At 48.3% G+C, this 19,808-nt stretch overlaps 1 protein-coding gene across 3 annotated transcripts; it reads left to right on the top strand.

Moving 5' to 3' along the window:
* The first annotated feature begins 1,553 nt into the window (after positions 1-1,553).
* GOSR2 (golgi SNAP receptor complex member 2) lies at positions 1,554-17,921 on the top strand. Of its 3 annotated transcripts, none has more exons than XM_084222191.1 (6): positions 1,554-1,626; positions 3,241-3,305; positions 5,314-5,422; positions 7,284-7,416; positions 10,580-10,720; positions 14,991-17,921. In XM_084222191.1, the coding sequence occupies exons 1-6, from the start codon at positions 1,598-1,600 to the stop codon at positions 15,150-15,152; spliced, it is 639 nt and encodes a 212-aa protein (XP_084078317.1). In that variant the 5' UTR covers positions 1,554-1,597; the 3' UTR covers positions 15,153-17,921. The 3 variants fall into 3 exon arrangements, with proteins under 3 accessions (XP_084078317.1, XP_084078319.1, XP_084078318.1); XM_084222192.1 differs by lacking the exon at positions 1,554-1,626 and adding an exon at positions 1,860-1,878; XM_084222193.1 differs by lacking the exon at positions 10,580-10,720.
* Positions 17,922-19,808: the final 1,887 nt, after the last annotated feature.

The following is a 19,808-nucleotide window of genomic DNA, read 5'->3' as shown; positions in this document are numbered from 1 at the left end:
GTTACATTTGTTGACAAGAACTATTTTCCATTAAACCACAGTGACAAGACAGACTTATGGTTCTAATTTGAGCTTTTTAATCAGAGTTTGTACCTGTGCCTCTGATTTCCTGCTGCCCTGACTAATGGGGCTATACCTCCCCACCACTTTGGGTTTTTTTTTTTTTTTATAATTCACCTTCTCCTTGCTTTTCCCATGAAGTAAAAGGTGACAGGAATTGAGGTGGCTCAGCAGGCTCTGACCATAAAGATATTGGGTGTTGTAGCCCAGTACATACAAGGAAGAGTTGTGGCTTTAACTGTGGTGGATTTTCTGGTCCAAACAATGAGGAGGAAACTGAAAAGCAGTCTCTCATGCAGCCCCAGAGCAAAGCTCTGTGAGATAGGGCAGGAACCTGCAGTTCCCCCATGAATGGGTGACATCCTGCAGGAGGGAACTTCGTGTATCTCTAAGTATGGAGAAAAAACAGGATTATTAAGAAAGCAGACCTATTTGCAGGATAGACACCCTAAACTGACCGGGATCATGTGTGAACAAACCTGAGAAGTGCAGGCAGTTCCCTGGCAATGAAACACTGAACAGGACAGCATGGCACGGTGCAGGACAGGTGTAATGATGATGAAAGAGCAGGAAGAGCCGTTTTAGAAGGGATACCTGGAGGTAGGATTCATCATATGAGGAAGGAAGGATCAGCTCAGTATCTGCATCTCCAGGTGTGTTGGTCACCTGGATTCCTAGAGGTGACCTGACCTCTGGAGGTCCCACCTGCAGAGCTGGGGAGGCATCAGGAGAATGTGGAGCTGCTCCAGGGCTGGAGCCCCTCTGCATGGAGCCATGGTGGGAGACCTCGGGGTGTTTATCTAGAGAAGGCTCCAGGGAGAGCTCAGAGCCCTGCCAGGGCCTGAAAGGGCTCCAGGAGAGCTGGAGAGGGACTGGGGACAAGGATGGAGGGACAGAACCCAGGGAACGGCTCCCGCTGCCAGAGGGCAGGGCTGGATGGGAGATTGGGAATGGGAATTGTTCCCTGGCAGGGTGGGCAGGCCCTGGCACAGGGTGCCCAGAGCAGCTGGGGCTGCCCCTGGATCCCTGGCAGTGCCCAAGGCCAGGCTGGACACTGGGGCTGGAGCAGCCTGGGACAGTGGGAGGTGTCCCTGCCATGGCAGGGGACAGTGGCACTGAATCCATTCCATGCTCCCGTGCGGGGGATGCAGTTCCGAGACTCCAGGCGGCTCTCGCAGCCCACACCCTTTTCTGTAACCCTGCCGGGACGCTGCAGCCGCTCTTTCCGACACTGGGGACAGAGACAACCCCCAAGGGTTCGTGAGGGAAGGGCCGCCCGCGCCCGGCCCCGCCCGGCCCCTTACGGCCCCTCACGCCCCTCACGGCCCCGCCCGGTCCCGCCCGGCCCCTCACGCCCCTCACGGCCCCGCCCGGTCCCGCCCCGCGCGCGCCACGCCGGTCCTGCAGCGCCCCCTGGCGGTCATGCCGGGCGCAGAGGCGGGAGAACATCCCGGGGAGAGGCGGAAGCGGAAGCAGCGAGAGGCGGCGGGGCCGGAAGTGGCGGGAGGTGACGTGTGCGAAGCGGAGCCGGTGCGGGATGGAGGGGCTGTACCAGCAAACCAACAAGTGCGTGAGGGACTGAGGGGGTGTGAGGGGCTGTACCGGCAAACCAACAAGTGCGTGAGGGACTGAGGGAGGTGTGAGGGGCTGTACCGGCAAACCAACAAGTGCGTGAGGGACTGAGGGGGTGTGAGGGGCTGTACCAGCAAACCAACAAGTGCGTGAGGGACTGAGGGAGGTGTGAGGGGCTGTACCGGCAAACCAACAAGTGCGTGAGGGACTGAGGGGGTGTGAGGGGCTGTACCAGCAAACCAACAAGTGCGTGAGGGACTGAGGGGTGTCTGAGGGATTGAGGGGGCTGAGGAATTGCGGGGTGTCTGAGGGATTGAAGGGGCTGTGTGAGGGACGGAGGGGTGTGAGGGCTGTCCCGTCAAACCAGCATTTGTCTGGAGGATCGGGGGCGCACCCGCGAACCGAGTGTGTGCGGGGCCGGGCGGGTGTGCGGGATCCCGGGGCCGACCCCGCACGGATCGCGGCGCCCTTGAGAAGCGTTTCCCCGTAAAACCCCATCCCGGGCGGGCAGAACCGCGTGTGCCACGTCGGCCCCGAGGGCTCGGCCGGCCCGGGGCACCGGGAGCGGTGATTGCCGCTCATCGCTGCCGGTTTATTTAAAGCATGACTGTTTATAAGGGATTTTGCAGCAGGGTTTGAGGGGTCCGCCTGCCGCAGTTTAAAGCCCCTCTGGAGGCGGGTGGCTGCTGGAGGATAGATCCCACATTTCACAGATAATGTCGATCTGGAGAGGGAGGAGTGGTGTGGGAATTGCAAAATAAGGCAAAAAATCTCGTGGTTCTGTTGGTTATCCATGTGGAGTAACTCATGGGAAAGGGGCCAAAGGACACAGTTAAGCCAATATTCCAAATTTCCGTGGTTATTTGCATCTTTGTGGGGCCCTGTTAAGGGAGGTGGGGTGGTAAGAATTGAACTGAATCTTGTGTTGAATCATCATTTCTCTGTCACTGAATAATGATACAGAGTGACCCTGTAGGGGAGAGCAGGACATCCTGCTGGAGATCTGGAAATGCAGCAATGTCACAGCAGCTGTTATGGATATGGGCACTGGTGTTGTCCTGTTCCCATTTCTGTACTGCCTCATTTTGTGATCATTGAATGGTTCAGGATGGAAGGCATCTTAAAGCCCATCTAGTTCCAGAAAAATTTAACAACCATCAGTATTTTTTTCTTTTGTTTTCCTATGCCCCTGCTTGTCCACCCACAATAGTTTTTCTTATAATTGCAAGCTTTTTGATTTCAGTTGATGCTGTGAATTCACATGCTGTGAGACCATGAAAATCATTCCCACTGTCATCTCCAGACCAAGCTGAACAGCTGTTTTTTGTAGAAAAGCAGATCTGTGTTTTCCATAACCTTCACCTTGATTTCTGTTTTTAAACAAAGTTACTCTGTAGGTGCATATGAGGTGAGAGCACAGCTTGCTTCCTGCTGAGGACCTGGGCTGGTGGTCGGGGATGGGCTGTCTGCTCTGACACTGTGTTTCTGGTTCCTGTGCTCTTCTAAAAAGTGCATTGCAGTAAAAGAAGCTGAAAAGTGAGGTGCTGAGAAATGATTTTGTGTCTGCTTGCTGACTTTTCTGTTAATTTTCTCTTTGTGTCCTGACAGGCAGGTTCATGAGGTCCAGTCTTACATGGGGCACCTGGAGACTTCAGACAAAGAGTCAGTGCACTGTAAGTGATGAGGGAGGTTGATTTAGTTTGCATCTTTAACCTTGTGTGGCTTCTCATTAAATTTACAGCCATTATTGGAACAAATTTAGCTCCTGAACCACCGTGATCAGCTGCTGAGACACATCACCAATTCAGAATGCATTGAAATCGTGTTGCTGTTTAACCTCAATAAGGTGGTGTTTTGTATGAGAAAAGAGCAGAAAAGACAGGACAAGGATTTGCTTAAATCTTCCTGTTATAATCTTTTAACTGACAGAGAGTGCTTGCTGTAGATGCTTCTTTAATGTCCTGATAGAATGCCAGATTTTTGGTGCTGTTAGATTTTGGAGCTCATGGTCAGGGTGTCTGTGCAGCCTTCAGCACAAACAGATGAAAACCCCCACACTGAAGCACTCGTGGAGGTTTTTGAACACCCGGAGTTAATGAACACCTTGGTGTGGACAGAACTGCAGACTGAGAGCATCTCTGGGCTGGTTTGTCAGAAGGCTGAGATGTGACTGAACCTACCCTGCTGTGGTGCCATTCCCTCAGCTTTCCCCTAAGGATGCTCAGTGCAGTTTTTGGGGAAGATGCTGTGATTTTGTGTGCAGGAACTTCAGCAGGATGCTCCTGACATTCCTGCTCCCTCATAGTCAGAACCTGTGACTCCACCTGCTTATGGGAAGTGTGTAGAATCATTGGGTCTGAAATTGCCTCAGTAAATTGGACTATAACCCTGTGCTCATAAATGACTGTAATAATAAGATGCTCTGATATGTGTGGCAGGACTTTTTACCTCAGTACACAATTGGCACATGAATTTTGAACCTGTGTTTGAACCCTAAATTCCTGCATGAGTCACTACTAATGGGTTTCATCAGGAACTTCTGAGGTGAAAGGACACTGCATTTCTGTACATGTTCGCTGACTTCTCTTGCCTTAAACACATCTGTGAAACATGACTGGGCTCTAGAAAGGGCTGTGATAAATTTCCTATCAAAAAATAGCAGCTTACTAATTCTGGTTGTGGTTTTTGTGGTGGTTGTACTACTCCTTCTGCAATGCCAGACTTCCCAGACTGCTGTTCACTGGAGGTGATTTTGAAAGTCCTGAAAATTAGTATAATCTGCCATTTTGCTTCTATTATTTGAGACCATTTCAAGTGGTAGGATTATGTAGTTTACATAGTTTACAGTCATTTCACCTGTTTACATAGGTAATAAATGAATAAATATATGTATCTGTTTCTCTCTTTATAAAGTTACTAGTGTGTATTTCAGAATTTATGGAAAACAGGACTATCCATGGTTGAAGAGCAAGAATAGGGGTCAGGAAATCAAACTTGCAGTTTGGCTTTTCCAACTTTGAGAACAAATAGTCCCTTCCTGCTCAGAAAAATGTGCAGTGGTGTAGTTTGGTCTCATAAAAGTTGCTGTAACTGTCTGTCAGCTCTCCTGCATTGAATTCAGCTGCAGTAAATGATGGGGAGATGGATTAGGGCAATTTCATTGATTTGTGTCTGGATGTGAGTCAGTCACTCTTTGGCTGTGTGAGATCCAGCAGCAAAGACGAGGTTGTGAGAGCTCTTTGCTTCTCTGGGTGCTGCTGAGAGTGGTTTTCTGGGCACTCCTGCTGTGTGGAGTAGTTGGCAGGTGGTTGATGATGCTTCTCTGTGTTCTTGTGACAGCAGATCCTGCTGAGGGAGCAGGAAGGGGCTGCAGGGGGAGTGTGTGGGCTTGAAATCCTAATTCATGGAGCTGATGGGGAAAGAGGCTCAGATGTCTGGAACAAGCAGGGGCTTTCCTAGCTGCCTTCTCAGAGGAGGAGGGAAAGGTGAAAGTGTCAAATTTCTGAGCTAAAGAAGTGACATTTCATTGCATTTATAGTTCTCAGTTACCTGATTATTTTCATCCAGTAAAGATTTGCATCTGTCAGGATTTGCATATTGCTTTGAATGCTTTTGAGCATTTGCCTTCATCAGATTGCAGTTGTCTAATTCAAGTCAAATCCTGTTTTTATTTCCTTGCAGTGGTAGAAAATGAGATTCAGGCAAGAATAGACAACATATTCAGCAACTTGGAACGTCTGGAAATCCTGTCCAGCAAAGAACCTCCCAACAAGAGGCAGAGTGCCAAACTGTGAGTTCACTGCTTTGCTGTGATTGTGCAGGATAGTCTTTGTAATTATTTTAATTAAATTTACTGAAGCCCTTTGCTTTTGATTTGTGTGGAATCTTTATACTTTGCATAACTCATCTCTGTGCTCTACAGTAGCAAAATTGAGGCACAGGGGCAAAATCACGTTCCTGCATTTAACCCCAGGATCATTGGAATCGTTAAAGCTGGAAAAGCCCTCAAAGATCATCAAGTCCAGACTGGTGATGCAGCTGGATTCATGGCTCTGTTCTCAGATGAGCAGAACATGCACTTGGATGCTCTCTGTCACTTGCTTGTAATGGCATTTTGGAGGTAGAGAGTAAAATCCCTTCATTTGGTGTCATTTTCTCTGGGCCATTTTCCCAGCTGTTGGTGACTGAAATAAAGAGGCTTCTAAAGTGAGCAATGGTTTGGGCAGGAGGTTGGACCACAGACATCAGGACTTGCTATTCTTAATTAATTCTGTGACTCAGTTATTAATAGTCCAGGAAAGCCTTTGTAGATAGTAGGAGTAGATTTCATGTCATCTATATTAAAGAAAGAGGCCAGTATCTGAAATAGTCGTGGATTTCTTTGTAGAATCCTGAAATGGTTTGGGTTGGAAGGCACCTTAAAGATCAGTTCCAACCTTTGCCATGGGCAGGGACACCTTCCACTAGACCAGGATAGTCTGGTGATTAAACATTAAATTTTGTCAGTCATTTTAATCAGGGCCAGTGGAGTTCTGGACATGATTTGTTTCAGCCCAGTGGAGATTTCTGAGGTGTCTCCTGTATTACCTACTGACTCTTGAGCTCCTCTTAATGAAACCTCAAACTTCAGAACATGATGTTAATTAAAGAAACTGGAAAGCATCATCTTTCATGTGAAGGGGGAGGGTCATAAAATAGAACCTGTATAAATCCTACCATCTTCCCAAATCTGTGTTAAGTGAGAGATTATAACACCTGAAGAGACAATCCGTGGGATAGGATGTCCAAGACAGCTCAGGAGTTCTGCTTCACATTCTGTCATTAGCCTGGAGGCTGAATAATTGATTAAAATGAATAATCACCTGTGAAGTAGCCACTTGTGTAGTAGGAAAATGAGACAGGGAGGATGTAGGTGTGGAATTTCAGCCTAGCATTGCATGTCCTGCATCTTGTAGTAAAGTAGAACCCATCATTCCTTGTTATTCATTGCTGTTAATTTACAATGCTCCTTTGCTGGTACAAAAAGCACCAGAAAAGCAGAGTCTTCAGAAAAGCACATTGCCAGCTGGGGGCTGTGTACAAATCACAAACAGGACAGGACTGCTGGGAACGTGCCTTGAGCTGTTGTATTTCCCAGCATCAGTCTCGTTACATGATTGTGACAATGGGAAGATGCCAGCAGCTCACATCCCAGGCAGCAGACCAAGAACTTAATGTTACAACTCACTTTAAAGGTTTTTTGACCAATCACACAAAGCAGAAGCACATTGACAGTAGTTCCATCCAACCACTGTAAGCACAGGTACCTTCGGTTAAACAATGCTGGCTTATTTCGAATACAATGCCTGCTGTGAGCCTTAAAATACAATGCACAGAGCTCCATTATTGAGCCTAAAACTTCCTAATATCTCACTTGATATCTGTAGCTTAGGGAGTTTTTCTAGACAAGCATCAATACACAGACCATTGTTCTATTTTTCCTTACTTTTCTACTTTTTACATAATTTTTCTGCTGACCACTCTCATGGCTGCTGCTTAGCTCTAATCACAGTTCTGCTCTCTGAGGCCTGCCTTTTGCAGCTTTCCCAAACCCCTCTGATTTTATGGATTCCCACAAAGTGTAGTGTTTTTGTGCTGCTGCTCCTTTGCAGGCGAGTGGACCAGCTGAAATACGACGTGCAGCACCTGCAGACAGCCCTGAGGAACTTCCAGCACCGCCGGTACCTGCGGGAGCAGCAGGAGCGGCAGCGCGAGGAGCTGCTGGCCCGCACCTTCACCACCAACGTAAATATCCCTGCTGGGGCTCTCCGTGCTCCAGCAGCTCAGATCCAGCAGGGGGAGGCAGGGCGTCTGTAAACAGGATTGTTGGAAGCTGCTGGGAGTGTGACTAAAGGCAGAGAGGAATGAAAATATGTGGGGAGCTCTCGTGAGGAAAAGCCGGGCTCATAAGGTAACAGGAAAAGGCTGCAGAAGCTGCTGCTCCTGTTTTATCCAGTGCAGTCCACCTGGATTTACATAGCAGTTGTAGAAAAGCTGGGCTCTTAAGGTAACAGGAAAAGGCTCCAGAAGCTGCTGCTCCTGTTTTCTCCAGTGCAGTCCACCTGGATTTACATAGCGGTTGTAAAGGGTCAGTGAGCTAGGTGCCAAGTGTATATTTCACTTGGATTTGTGTCAAATGTTTGCCAGATCCTGAGATCTGTGAAAAGCCTCCCTCCAGCAGGGGGATGCAGGGCATGTGTAAACAGGATTGTTGGAAGCTGCTGGGAGTGTGAGTAAAGGTAGAGAGGAACCAAAATATGTGGGGAGAAAGTACAGCTCTTGTGAGGAAAAGCTGGGCTAATAAGGTAACAAGAAAAGGCTCCAGAAGCTGCTGCTCCTGTTTTATCCAGTGCAGTCCACCTGGATTTACATAGCAGTTGTAAAAGGGTCAGTGGGGTAGGTGCCAAAGTGTGCATTTCACTTGGATTTATGTCAAATGTTTGCCAGATCCTGAGATCTGTGAAAGCCTGGGTGTTACACGCCCTGCTGGCAGCAGGTGTCAGCAAACTTCAGTGTAGCCAAACACAAATCACACAGCTGGGACAAAGTCTTTGATTTTTGCCTAGAAATGAGTCAAAAGTTGGTAACAACATGAATGTCGTCCAGCTGTTCTTGTTATTTCCTCCATTGGGAAGTCCCCCCAGTGCAAATTGCTGGGGGAATTTTGCTCTGAATAATGTAGGCTTGCTTTCAGATTTCACTTTTCTGCACTGAAAAGTTAGTCTTGGGGTTTCTTGTGTGGGTTTTAAAATTTTTGTTTGGTTGGTTTTTGTTACATTTTTTGTTTTGGTTTTCTGTTTTGGTTTCGTTTTGGCTTTTTAATACTATTTCTACATTTTTGTTTGATTTCCCTCTTTACTTCCTTTCTTTGTTAAAGGCATCTCACCTAATATTTTGTCAGTCATTGTCAGGACATGAAATAAGAAAGAAACCATGTGAGCAATCTTAATTAATTGAGATTTGGGCAGTTTGGTGCATTTCTCAAAGCCTGCCATAAAGATAATGTCTGGTATTTTGTTGGCTATTTCAAAATTATAAACAAGGCTAGAAGAAAACAGTGTAATTTGCTATTTTTAAACACTGTGGTGTTTCCTTGCAAGCAGGGACGAGTTTTCCTACAGGAAAATTTGCTGTTCAGAAACGAAAGGTGTGTGAGTGTAACGGTTTTAAAGAGCAGTAACAGGCTTACAGATGCAAAATATACAGCAAATAAGTGTTTTTCTCCTTCAGATGTTGAAAGGTATGGTAGATGAAAAACAATAAACAATTACTTTGTATTTCTTTTTAGCTTGCTACAAAAATGTGGCTTTAAAAGATCCTTTAATAGGAAAATGATGATTTATTTCTCAGTTATCAGCCTCTCTTGGTTACAGTTTTCCACAGTTCCTATTCATATACTCCCCTGTTCTATCAGAGATGTCAGCTGAGTGTGTGAGTAAATCACTGGAACATCCAGAACAGCTTTTGGAACACAGCTGTTAGCAGTGTTCTGAACAGTTTGCTTAATTCAAGGGTTAAAAATTGTATTTATCTTCAAAGCCTTTCCTTGTACCTGCAGAAAATCACAAGCAGTAAAACAGAGCTCTGGTGCCATCCCATCTTCTTGTGGGCGGTCACAAATCTACTTCTCTATTTTTATTGCTGCCTTATAGTGGATAAAAAAACCTTGCACAGAAATGAAATCTGCTGTTTTGAAGGTTGTTAAACATCTGGAATAAGAGCCATTCACATGGAAATCCAGGTGGTTCTGCTCAGACATTTGTGTGAGCCTTGGTGCTGCCTTCACAGGGGCCCAGGTTTGTGTGTTCTGCCACAGCCCCTTCATCCAGGACCCCTGGGAGCTCTGTCCCTGATTCTTCCTTTTCCACAGTGGGCAGAGCCCCTGCCCAGGCAGGGGAGCACCAGACCCTGGCTCCTACATGGCATTTTCAGAGGAGCATTTGGTGTTTTTACCAAAGATCTGTTCAGAGCACACTGTGCTCTATCCGTGTGTCACCTGCAGCTGCTGGGCACAGAGTGCCACTCATTCACTCACATGACTGGGAATTCTGCCTTTGGCTGGTTCTGGTTCTGAGCACCTGGAGCAGGTGATCTGTGTTCCCAGCACCTGCCCCTTACAGTCCCCAGCTCCTGCTCTAAACCATGTGGGGGTAGGGAGCCATTTCCTCACCCCTCTGGTTGGAGTGGTGTCCAGACAACAGTCACCTGGAGGCCTTTGGCAGACAGGGTGATCCCATCCCTGCCCTCCTGTGCAGATTAGAGTTTTACCCTGTTATTTCCATTTCTAGATTCCCAATTCCTAGTTGAGTAAATGCATCTTTTCTGGGAAAAACATGAAAAATACTAATTTTTAGTATTTTTTTTTAAATAGGGCCTTGGGTGATGAGTGAGCCAGAGCTCAGGGAGCCAGGCCCATGTCTGTTTGCCCTCACTGCCAGAAATTTGCACTATTTTGTAAATGTTTAGAATGTCATCTCCAAACATTTTTTCAGGCCTTTTGTTGCTCAGAAATGTGGTGTGAAATCTCCCACAAGTCTTTCACTTGCAGTGATCAATAAGTAAGCACCTTCTTGGTGTTTAACACCTTGTTAAACACCTCCTGTTAGCTTTGATGTTCTCTCCTGCAGTACCCTTTCCTACTGAGATGATAAAAATTCTCTGCTTTTGCTCTTTTCATCCTTGACATCTCATTACAGTTGAGCAGCTGCTCAGCTTTGCCTTTTGGCTTCCTCCCTATCTTCTCTAAATGACTCTTTTCACTCAAATATCAATGTTGTATTTAAAATCATTATTAAAAAAAAAAAAGTGTAAGCACAATCCTGGCAGTCCTGTTGGGTTCTGGCCGTGTCTGCTGGTGCTTTTTGTGTTTCTGAGTGAGCAGGTAACCGAGTCCCTGCTTTCCCCACAGGACTCTGACACCACCATCCCGATCGACGAAACCTTGCAGTTTAATGAATCCCTGCAGAGTGCCCACCGAGGCATGGATGAGCTTATTGGCAGTGGCACCAACATCCTGGCGGGGCTGAGGGACCAGAGAGTCACATTAAAGGTGGGGCATCATTTTTTATGAGAAAGACCCCACATTTTTCTGTGTTCATGCTGATCAGGCTAAGTAAAAGCAATAAATATGTTGTTTCAGTACATTGCTCTGAGCTGAGGATGCTGGAAAGGCCCAAACTTCATTTAAACAACTTGAAATCTTTACATTTTACCATCCTGTTAGGAATACCTGTAAGATCTCTTGGGGCTGGCTGGCCTTCACCTGCAGGGCAGCATCTGCAGTGCTTGCTGAATATTATGTTTGTTTTTCTTTGGTTGATTGTGGTTTGTTTGTTCAGGTTCAGGAGGGGCAGTAAGTGGCTGGCAGGGAGATGTTGGTTCAGATTAGCATCACTCAGAGCAGCCACAAAGCTGCTGTAGAGCACCTGTGATTAAGATTAGTAATAAAGATAATGCACCTCAACAGTCCCTCCTTCCCTGCTGAAAACAGCTGCATTTCTGCAGGTCTATTCATAGCAAACATTTGCCTTTTATTTTACAGACTGTTCAAAGTGATGATCAATTCTGAGTGAAAAGCTCAAGGATACAAAAAACTTTAATAAGAAGTGTGTGGGGAGAAACTGGACTTGTAGAAAGTGTAGGGAAATGCCTGTTGTATTCATCTTCTGATGGGGATAACTGCTGTTCTCAGTTTTTGCTTTGTTTTGGGATGTATTTGCCCGATTTAGTCATTTTTAATGCGATAAATCCCAGATTTGGTCAGGTCTGTCACACCTGCAGCTCCATGGTGTGGCAGGCAGTGCAAGCCTGGCCTGCACTCAGGGAGCTGAGCTGGCTGAGCATGGGCACTTTGCTGTCCTGAGCCCAGGGCTCCAGGCTGCCTGGTGTTCCCTGAGCCCTGCACAGGACAGCACAGCTCCAAAGCAGGGCTGCAGCTCCTCTGCTCCCTACTCTGCTGACCAGGCCCTGCACCCACAGATCTTACTCAGAGACATTAAAGCATTGAAGCTGAGTTCTTTCCAAGATGAGTTTTAGCTTCTGGTTCAGGTCACTTGTTCACTGACCTGGTGAGTATGGATTTGTTTTCTGCAAGGGCCATTACTAGAAAAACCTTGCAGAAAACTCAGTGGGTGGTTCAATGTTCATTGCAGAGGAATGGTGTTGCTGAGCAGTCTGGCCACAGGAGTGGTGGGGAGAGGGAGAGGTTCTGCTGCCAGCTCATGAGGAAAAGGCTGGAAGGACTCATTATTAGTGCCTGGAGAAGATTGGGGTTGTGGATGCTTTTTGGAAAGAGCACCTTCCTTGAAGTGCCTGCATCCCTGAGAGGATTGTAGACATTTGTCCACCATGTTGAGCACTGGGTTGCTTTGGTGGCTGATCACATTGGCCTGGAGGATCCAATCAGAATTGGAGTTGATTCTCCAAGCTGGGAAATCACTGATCCAAGGTAATCTCTCATGAGGGACTGGGTGAAGCCCATGGGTTCTGGAGGGTTCCTGAGAGGAAGGTGCATGCCAGCACAGGAGAGCTCACAGGTGCCATAGAGGAGCCCTGGCAGGACCTGGTGCCCTGCAGGGATGGGGAAATGCTGTTTCTTGTAGCAGCACCAGTCCTGTGTGGCTGATTTTGCTGGCTGGCAGTGACTGCCTGGTTCCTGCTGGGTCTCCCTGGGCCTCCAGGCTCTCCTCCAGCCTTTGCCAGCCCGTGAGCTGTGGGCCAGCCCTGCAGCAGGGAATTGCTGGGCGTCTGTCCATGGCTGCTGGTACACACAGGCTATGCTTTCAGGGCCATCACGTTCCTGTGTGTTCAGGGGGATGTTGCTTCTCCCTTGCAGGTGAGGAAATGTCTGTTCATGTTCCTTTTCCCCTTAACTCAGCTTTTCTTACACAGACACAGACTTTGTTGCCCGAGAACCTCTGGCAGAAGCAGCTGGTGTAGAGAGAGCTTACAGAGAGAAATGGGTTAATGTGGAATCATGGAATGTCCCATGTTGGAAGGGCCTCCCAAGGATCATCCAGTCCAACTCCTGGCCCTGCAGACACCCCAACAATCCCACCCTGGGCATCCCTGGGAGTGTTGTCCAAATGCTCCTGGAGCTCTGGCAGCCTCCAGGAGTGACCATTGCCTGGGGAGCATGGGCAGTGCCCAGCACCCACTGCAGGAAGATTATTTTCCTGATATCCAACCTTACCCTCTCCATGCCCAGCTCCAGCCATTCCCTGGCTCCTGTCCCTGTCCCAGAGCAGAGATTGGAGCTGCAGCCCCACTGAGCTCTGCCTTCAGTCCCCTCTGCTCCAGCTGAACAAGTCACCTCAGCTGCTCCTCCTGTGGCCCCTCCACACCCTGCCCCACCCTTGTGTCCCTCCTTAGCACTCTAATAGCTTTATTCTCTGTAACTTTGTGTATATTGGGTATAAATAGACAGGTATGGAATGGGTATTCCTAGATTGTCCCTTTAACTGATCCAGTTGAACAATTCCACTGTTCCATGACTGCAAGAATTGAAGTTTTCTCCTTTTCTATTGTTTGCTTTCATTTTCAAGCTTTGTATTTGGTTTCTGTTCTCTCAGCAAGGTTTGGTTTTGTTGTGAAGCACTGTGAAAGGATTCTGCAGAGACAGGGAGGTGCTGAGCCTGAGAGTAGTGTGCAGGGGGTTAATAGGAGCTGTGGGAACTGGAGAGAACTGATTATGTGGGACTAGCAGAGACACAGCCTGACTTCAGTGAAGGGCCTGGACTGCCTGGAACACAAGCATGATGTAGTTTGTTTTTGCAAATCTGTGTTTTATGGACTGAGAAACTTCTGCATGTGGATCTAATACAGTTGGTCCAAATTCTGTCCTTGGAGAGTCTTCCTGATCTTGAGTCAGGTTTATACTCAAAAAAACTTCCCAATTTTCACTCTTTTGAGACCAAAAATAATGTGGGCTAAAGAAGAGAGGCTGAAGTTTTTATTTCAAAGTCAAAGCATGGGGTTCAGCACTGTGACAGAAATGTGTGTTGCTGGCCTGGTTCAGAGATGAAGGCAGTGTTACAGCATCCTGAAGTGAGGTGTTCTCTCAGGGACAGCCCAGGTGTCACCATGAGGGACTGTCCGTTGTCCCTGGTGTGGCAGGGCCCCTCCTGGCACAGGTGGGTGTGAGGAGGCTCCTGGCCAGTCTGGCTGTGACTCAGTGCTCTGCCTGCCCACAGGTGGGTCACTGTGCCCAGCTTTCCTCAAGGATCCTTCTCACCTCCTGAGCCACCAGGACTCTGCAGCCCTGAGTCCTCTCCCTTCTCCCCTCTCAGGGCAATGTCCCACCCTGACCTGTGCCTGGAGCACATCTCTGGGCCTGGATTTCATACTGTTTCCTCCAACCACTGCCCTGAAATATAGCAGGAGGATTCCTGTTGTGTCCCTGCTGCTGATCTATTGGTGGGATCCATATTTCTAATAATACCAGGTGTCCTGCCTGCAGCACCTTGTGCTTTTCTGTGGAAGGATTTCAGGGAATGGCTTTAATTACACATATATCTGCCTTTTTTCTGATATTTACCTTGCTAGTGTCTGCACCTTTCAGTCTCTGTTCTTATGAATTGTACTTCAGCAAGGGGAGCCCTGCACAGAACCCTGGCTGGTTGGAGCTCTTCTTAGACTGTGACTGGAGCAGAACCAGCAGAGCTCTTACTCCTGAAGGAGTGCATTTTTCTGAGACACTTTTTATCTTGTCTCTGTCCAGACAGATTGTTTTCTGTCTTTAACCACATTCCTGTTCATATGTATGAATTAGTATGTTTGGTTCAAACATCCAGTTGTTTCCTGTGGTGTTTGTGAGGTCCCCAGGATGAGGTGAGAGATGAGAATCTTACTCCAAGTTCTCAGAAGGCTGATTTATTATTTTATGATATTATATTAAAGAATGCTATACTAAAACTATACTAAAGAAAGAGAAAGGATACATCAGGAGGCTTAACAAGAATGAATAATTAAACCTGTGACTCCTTAGAGCCTCGACACAGCTGGACCATGACTGGTCATTAAATTAAAACAATTCACATGCTGGGTAAACAATCTCCAAATCACATTCCAAAGCAGCAAAACAGGGAGAAGCTGAAGCTTCCCAGCTTCCCAGGAGAAGAAATCCTGGCAGAGGGATTTTCAGAAAATACCATGGTGACAGTTTCCAGGGTCCCATGGCACCTCCTGGGGAATGGTAGGGATGGTTGGCTGAGAGAAGTTAGAACCCATCATTCACCACCTATGATGAAATACTCTTGCACTGTGGAATAAGAAGGCTCAGAGCATGATGGTGATTGTGTGTTTGCTGTTGTTGTCCTCAGGGCACTCACAAGAAGATCCTGGACGTTGCCAACATGCTGGGGCTGTCCAACACGGTGATGCGGCTGATCGAGAAGCGCGCCTTCCAGGACAAGTTCCTCATGCTGGGGGGCATGGCCGTCACCTGCCTCATCATGTTCCTCGTTGTGCAGTACCTGACATGAGCTGCTGACCTCCTGCAAGAGGACTGGCTCCAGAACTGACTTTCCTCTGGGTGCTGCTTTGGATGAGCCCTTCCTGTGGACTTCAGAGTTTACAAATCCCACTGGGACAGTGTCACGTGGAAGGCACGTCAGGAAATGGATGTGTCAGGAAATGGGACACTGTGCTTGAGAATGGCCCTGTGAAAATAACCCCTGGCCTTTACTGCTCTCCCCTCAAGCCTGCAGGTTTAATGGTCTGGTTAATAGGAAGCAGGAGTGAACATTGTGCCCAGCTGTAGCAAGGCAGGAATGTCCCTTTGGGCACACAGGGATGGGAGGATGCAGAGGCACGGCCTAGGATGCTGCAACCTTTCCTGTGCTGGCCAGCACTGCCTGACCCCCTGCATTTTGCAGTGCAAGAATGACACAGAGAATTTCACAGTGTTCATGGGCCTGAGTTCAGCCTGTGGGACTGAGTGTGCAAAAGAGTTGGGAAGTGAAGGGCTCCCATCTGCTGTTCCATTTCCGTGGAGGATGATGTGTGGGGAAAAATCTTAGAACACGGTTATGACCTCAGTTAACTTCACACACAGTATTACCCAGCACATGTCTCTCTGGTTTAGGCTGAAGTGCTGCTCTGCTCCTCTCAGGGGTGTTCTGGTGCCTCTGTCTGCCCTGCTGCTTCCCAGGGGGTCCTGAGTGCCACACTCCCTCCTGCTTCCACTGGGGTGCACGTCAGGCCTGTGGCATCTCCCTAGGCCTCCTGCCAATTCCAGGCTCCAAAACTGACATTGCTGATGCTGCAGCACAGAGCTTTGGGGAGCTGTGTTCATTTCCTGAGGTGCTGGTTGGGTTTGGGGCTCTGGAGCTGGAACTTCTGAGTGGATGGAGCAGGTGAGTCCCCCTGTACTCCCTGGAGGTGTGGGATTGTTCACAGAGCTGGAACAGGTTCTTCATACCAGGGGAATGGTAGGATCAGCACAGCAGGCCCTGGCACTGAACATCACCTTGGTCAGGAGAGTTTCCTCAAGTCTGTGCCTTGGGATGGAGATGTCCCCACCCTTGGGAAGGGCATTCTTGTGCTACCCTTTGCACCTCTGGAGTTCCTGTGAAGGACACTCAGATGTGTCACCTCCCGGGGGTGGTGCTGGCTCACACTTGTCCCATTGGTGTTGTTCCCTGTCCCAGTGAAACATTGGGGCTGTGAGAGCCTTGTCTCAGCCTGGCACTGCCTCCCCTGCAGCCTGGGGGTGTCTGATGGAGGGGCCACCCTGGCATTTTGGGCATCATCCATTTCAGTCACCCTGCAGATCTGTTCCTGTCCCCATGTGTGGCAAGTCTGGAGCATTCCCTGGTGTCTGACAGTGGCACAGATGGGTCATATCCAGATGATGTGGCCTCGTGCTGGCAATCCCTTCCCTGTTTCCTGTCTGCAATGGTTGTGGGTCTCTGGATTAGTAACTAATCACAAGTTCTACATTCTGCTGACTGCACTGAGCTTTGCTTTCATTATGTGGCCTGTTGCAAACTGGGAGAAAGGCTTTAAATAACTGAAAAACTGTTAGAAGGAATTTTAGGGAATATGGGCCATGGGACAGGGCTGTGCTGGTGATCAGAGCTGGGGTGGAGGCCAGCCATACACCCAGAGTGACCAGTGGCCCCTGTTCATGGGCTTCTCCATGTGTTTGATACTTTTCTGCTATTTCTCCAAGTGTTTCCTACTCTTGGAGTTCCCCATTTGTCCAGGTTTTCCAAGGAAGTACTGCAGCAAAGCAGGCATGGAGGTGGTTTTCATTTGAGCCCAAGGAAAAAGGAATTAAAAGGAAAAGAGGGAATCTGCAGTGTTGGAGCATCTGTCTGGCTGTGTAACAGAAATCATAAATTCAAATTTGCTTGAAATTTATTTTGGATATGAAATCTGATGGATTCATCCCCTGAGAGGGCAGCTGAGCACTTGCAAGAGATCCCTGGCAAATCTCAGTTCTGATGAACTGATCCAGTTCCACTGGATTTTACAGTGTTGGGGTTTCAGGCTGTCACTGTTTGAAGTTTCTGTAGTTGTGACCTGGTGTAGCAGGGTTTATCTTTCACCAGGGTGGAGCTCTGGCCAATCTCCTTTTGGGCTGTGGTAGGAGCCATAAGATACTTGGAACTGGATTTTTCTTCTGCTTCTGAGCCTAGCTTGCCATTTGAATAGATGTTTTCCTGTTGATTTATTTTGCCTTCTGGAGTCTCCTTGTCCCTGCACAGGCTGATTTCCCCTTGGTGAGCCAAGTGTCCTTGCTACCCATGACATCCAAAGGTGACACTTGGGGCATGAAGGAACCACCTGGGGAACTGGATTTGGGAATGTGTGACATCAGACACGTTTGTGATGCCTTTAAATCCAAAATGATTTCCAGGGGCATCTCAGGTGATTGTGTGAAACCCAAAAACCTCCATGGCAGTGGGACACGGGTGGTTCCTTCAAGCCCTACATCTCCCCTTTGGCTGCAGAGGGAAATGAGCTGCAGCCCTGTGGGATTGTGGTCCCTGCCAAAGGAAATGAGCTGGAGCCCTGGAGGCTTTGCTGCTGTAGCTTGGTGGTGTTTCCGTCCTCAGCAAACACCTCACTTCTGCTTCCAAACTGTGGCACGAGTTCCAGCTCGGGTGAGCTGGTCTCAGGAGGGGACTCTGTGGGAATTCACTTGCCTCTGGAATAAAACTTTGTATTTTACCAGTATTTTATACATAAAGGAGTGGGGGTGGGACGTGATTCATGTGATGTTCTGTGAATAAAGATTTTTTTCAACCAAAGTGAAGGTTTTTTTTTTACTTTAACCAGCATGTTGGGGCCAAAATAAACAAGCAGAACCAGCTCCTGGTTCACTGTAGATAGTGGGGGGCTCCCCTTTGGGTCGCAGTAGGGAATGGTCCCACTGCAGTGGGGTTGGAAGGAGCAGGAGCCTGTGCTGGGCCTCACTGGTCAGACTGGTGGGATGTGCCAGGTGGGACAGCCCCAGAGCTGGAAATGGGTGGGTGATGGAACAGGAGTGGGGGCAGCTGGGGGCACATCCAGGCCCTGCTGTGCTCTGCCCACTCCCCCTTAGGGCCTGAGAGGGGCCAGACCTTCCTCTCTACCTGCCAGTGGTGCGGGTGAGGGGGTTCTAATTAGGAGAAGTGAAGGAAGAGCTTGGAGGGCAAAGTGTGGTTGTTGATAAAGAGATTGTGGATTAAAAATGTGAGATCAAGGGCTTGGATTATCTCCCTCTTGCTCTTCTCTTTTGAAGTCATTCCAGTCCCCACAGCTACAAAATACTAAATCAGAAAATAGCAGCAAAGACTGCAGGAAGCTGTCAGTGCTGTATGTGTGAGCTCGATGCAGAGGTGGTAGTGCTGGGGGGGCTGCACTGGGTCCTGTCCAGGGTGGGCCCCTGAGGGGCTTTGATACCCTGAGCAGCAGCTGCAAGTGGGACTGATGCTCCAGGAGTGTGTGTGAGGGGGACTGGGCATGTGGAAGAAATTCAAGAAAGATTTTATGCCCTGGTGTCACCTGGGATTGAGTTAATTTCCTCCCCAGCAGCTGTTCCCAGGGGTGTGTTTGGGATTCAGTATGGGAGTAATGTTGATAACACAGCAATAGTTTGTGTTTGTGTTTAAATTAAGGACTTTTCAGTTTCCCAGGCTCTGCCTCAAGGAGCTGGCAGGGAGCAGGGCCAGGACAGGCGACCTGAACTGGCCAAAGGGATATTCCACACCACAGAGTCATTCTGAGGGCATAAACTGGGAATGATGGGCTGGGAGGGGTCAGAGGGTGCTGAACAACTGTACTGGCCAGCACTTGTCTGTCTGGGGTTTTATGTCTCCCCTCTCTCCCTCCCTCATTATTTTTTTATTATTATTAAACTGTTCTTATCTCAACCCCTGAGTTTTACTTTTTTCTCCCCAATTCCCCCATCTCCCTGTGGGGGGCAGTGAGCTGAGATGTTTAGTTGCTGGCTGGGGTTAAATCTGAGAGGGAAATGTTTTTAAACAAAGAGACTAAACCAGTCAGTATTTGAGCACTTAAAACCAGTGAAATGGGGGTGAGGTATGTGCAGAATAGAGGGGGAGATAATGAGTGATAAGAGATGATGATTGGGTGGGACAGAATTAATTTAGAAGGAAGATAGTGTAGGTAAGTACCAGAGGATGTTTGTACTTGGCCCAAAGCCTGCTCTGTGTCTGCCTCTCCCTGTTCACTCTTCCTCAGGTTAACCCTGGAATGTCTGAGCACGAGGGGATGTGTTAAAAATCAACCTCCTTACAAGTCCATGGTGACAGTGCCCAGGGCTGGCAGTCTCAGTGGAGGAGGAAAATGGCAATTCTTTTCCCAAGCCATAAAAGGTGAAGGTGTGGTGGGTAAAGGGAAAAAGCTCTGTGAGCTCCCTGCTCCTGCCTCACTTTCTCTCCTCAAGGCTTGTGAGTGATGGAGCCCTTCCCTCCCCAGCCCCCGGAGTGAGCCCTGCACCCAGGGGAATTCTGGCATGGAGATTCCTGGCATGGAGATTTCCCACACCCAGGAAATCCTGGCATGGAGTTTCCCTCTCCCCCAGCATTGTCAGGCTCCTGTTCCACCCCTCTTGGAAATCTTTGTGCCTTGGCTCAGGGAGGGGAAGGGCCAAGACAAAGGAGGGGGGATCAGAGGGATCAGAGTCC

Source organism: Fringilla coelebs, assembly GCF_963513975.1.
Source record: "Fringilla coelebs genome assembly, chromosome: 27".
Classification (NCBI taxonomy): domain Eukaryota; kingdom Metazoa; phylum Chordata; class Aves; order Passeriformes; family Fringillidae; genus Fringilla; species Fringilla coelebs.
Note: the sequence above shows the minus strand (reverse complement) of the source record. Positions and strands in the feature narration are given on the sequence as shown.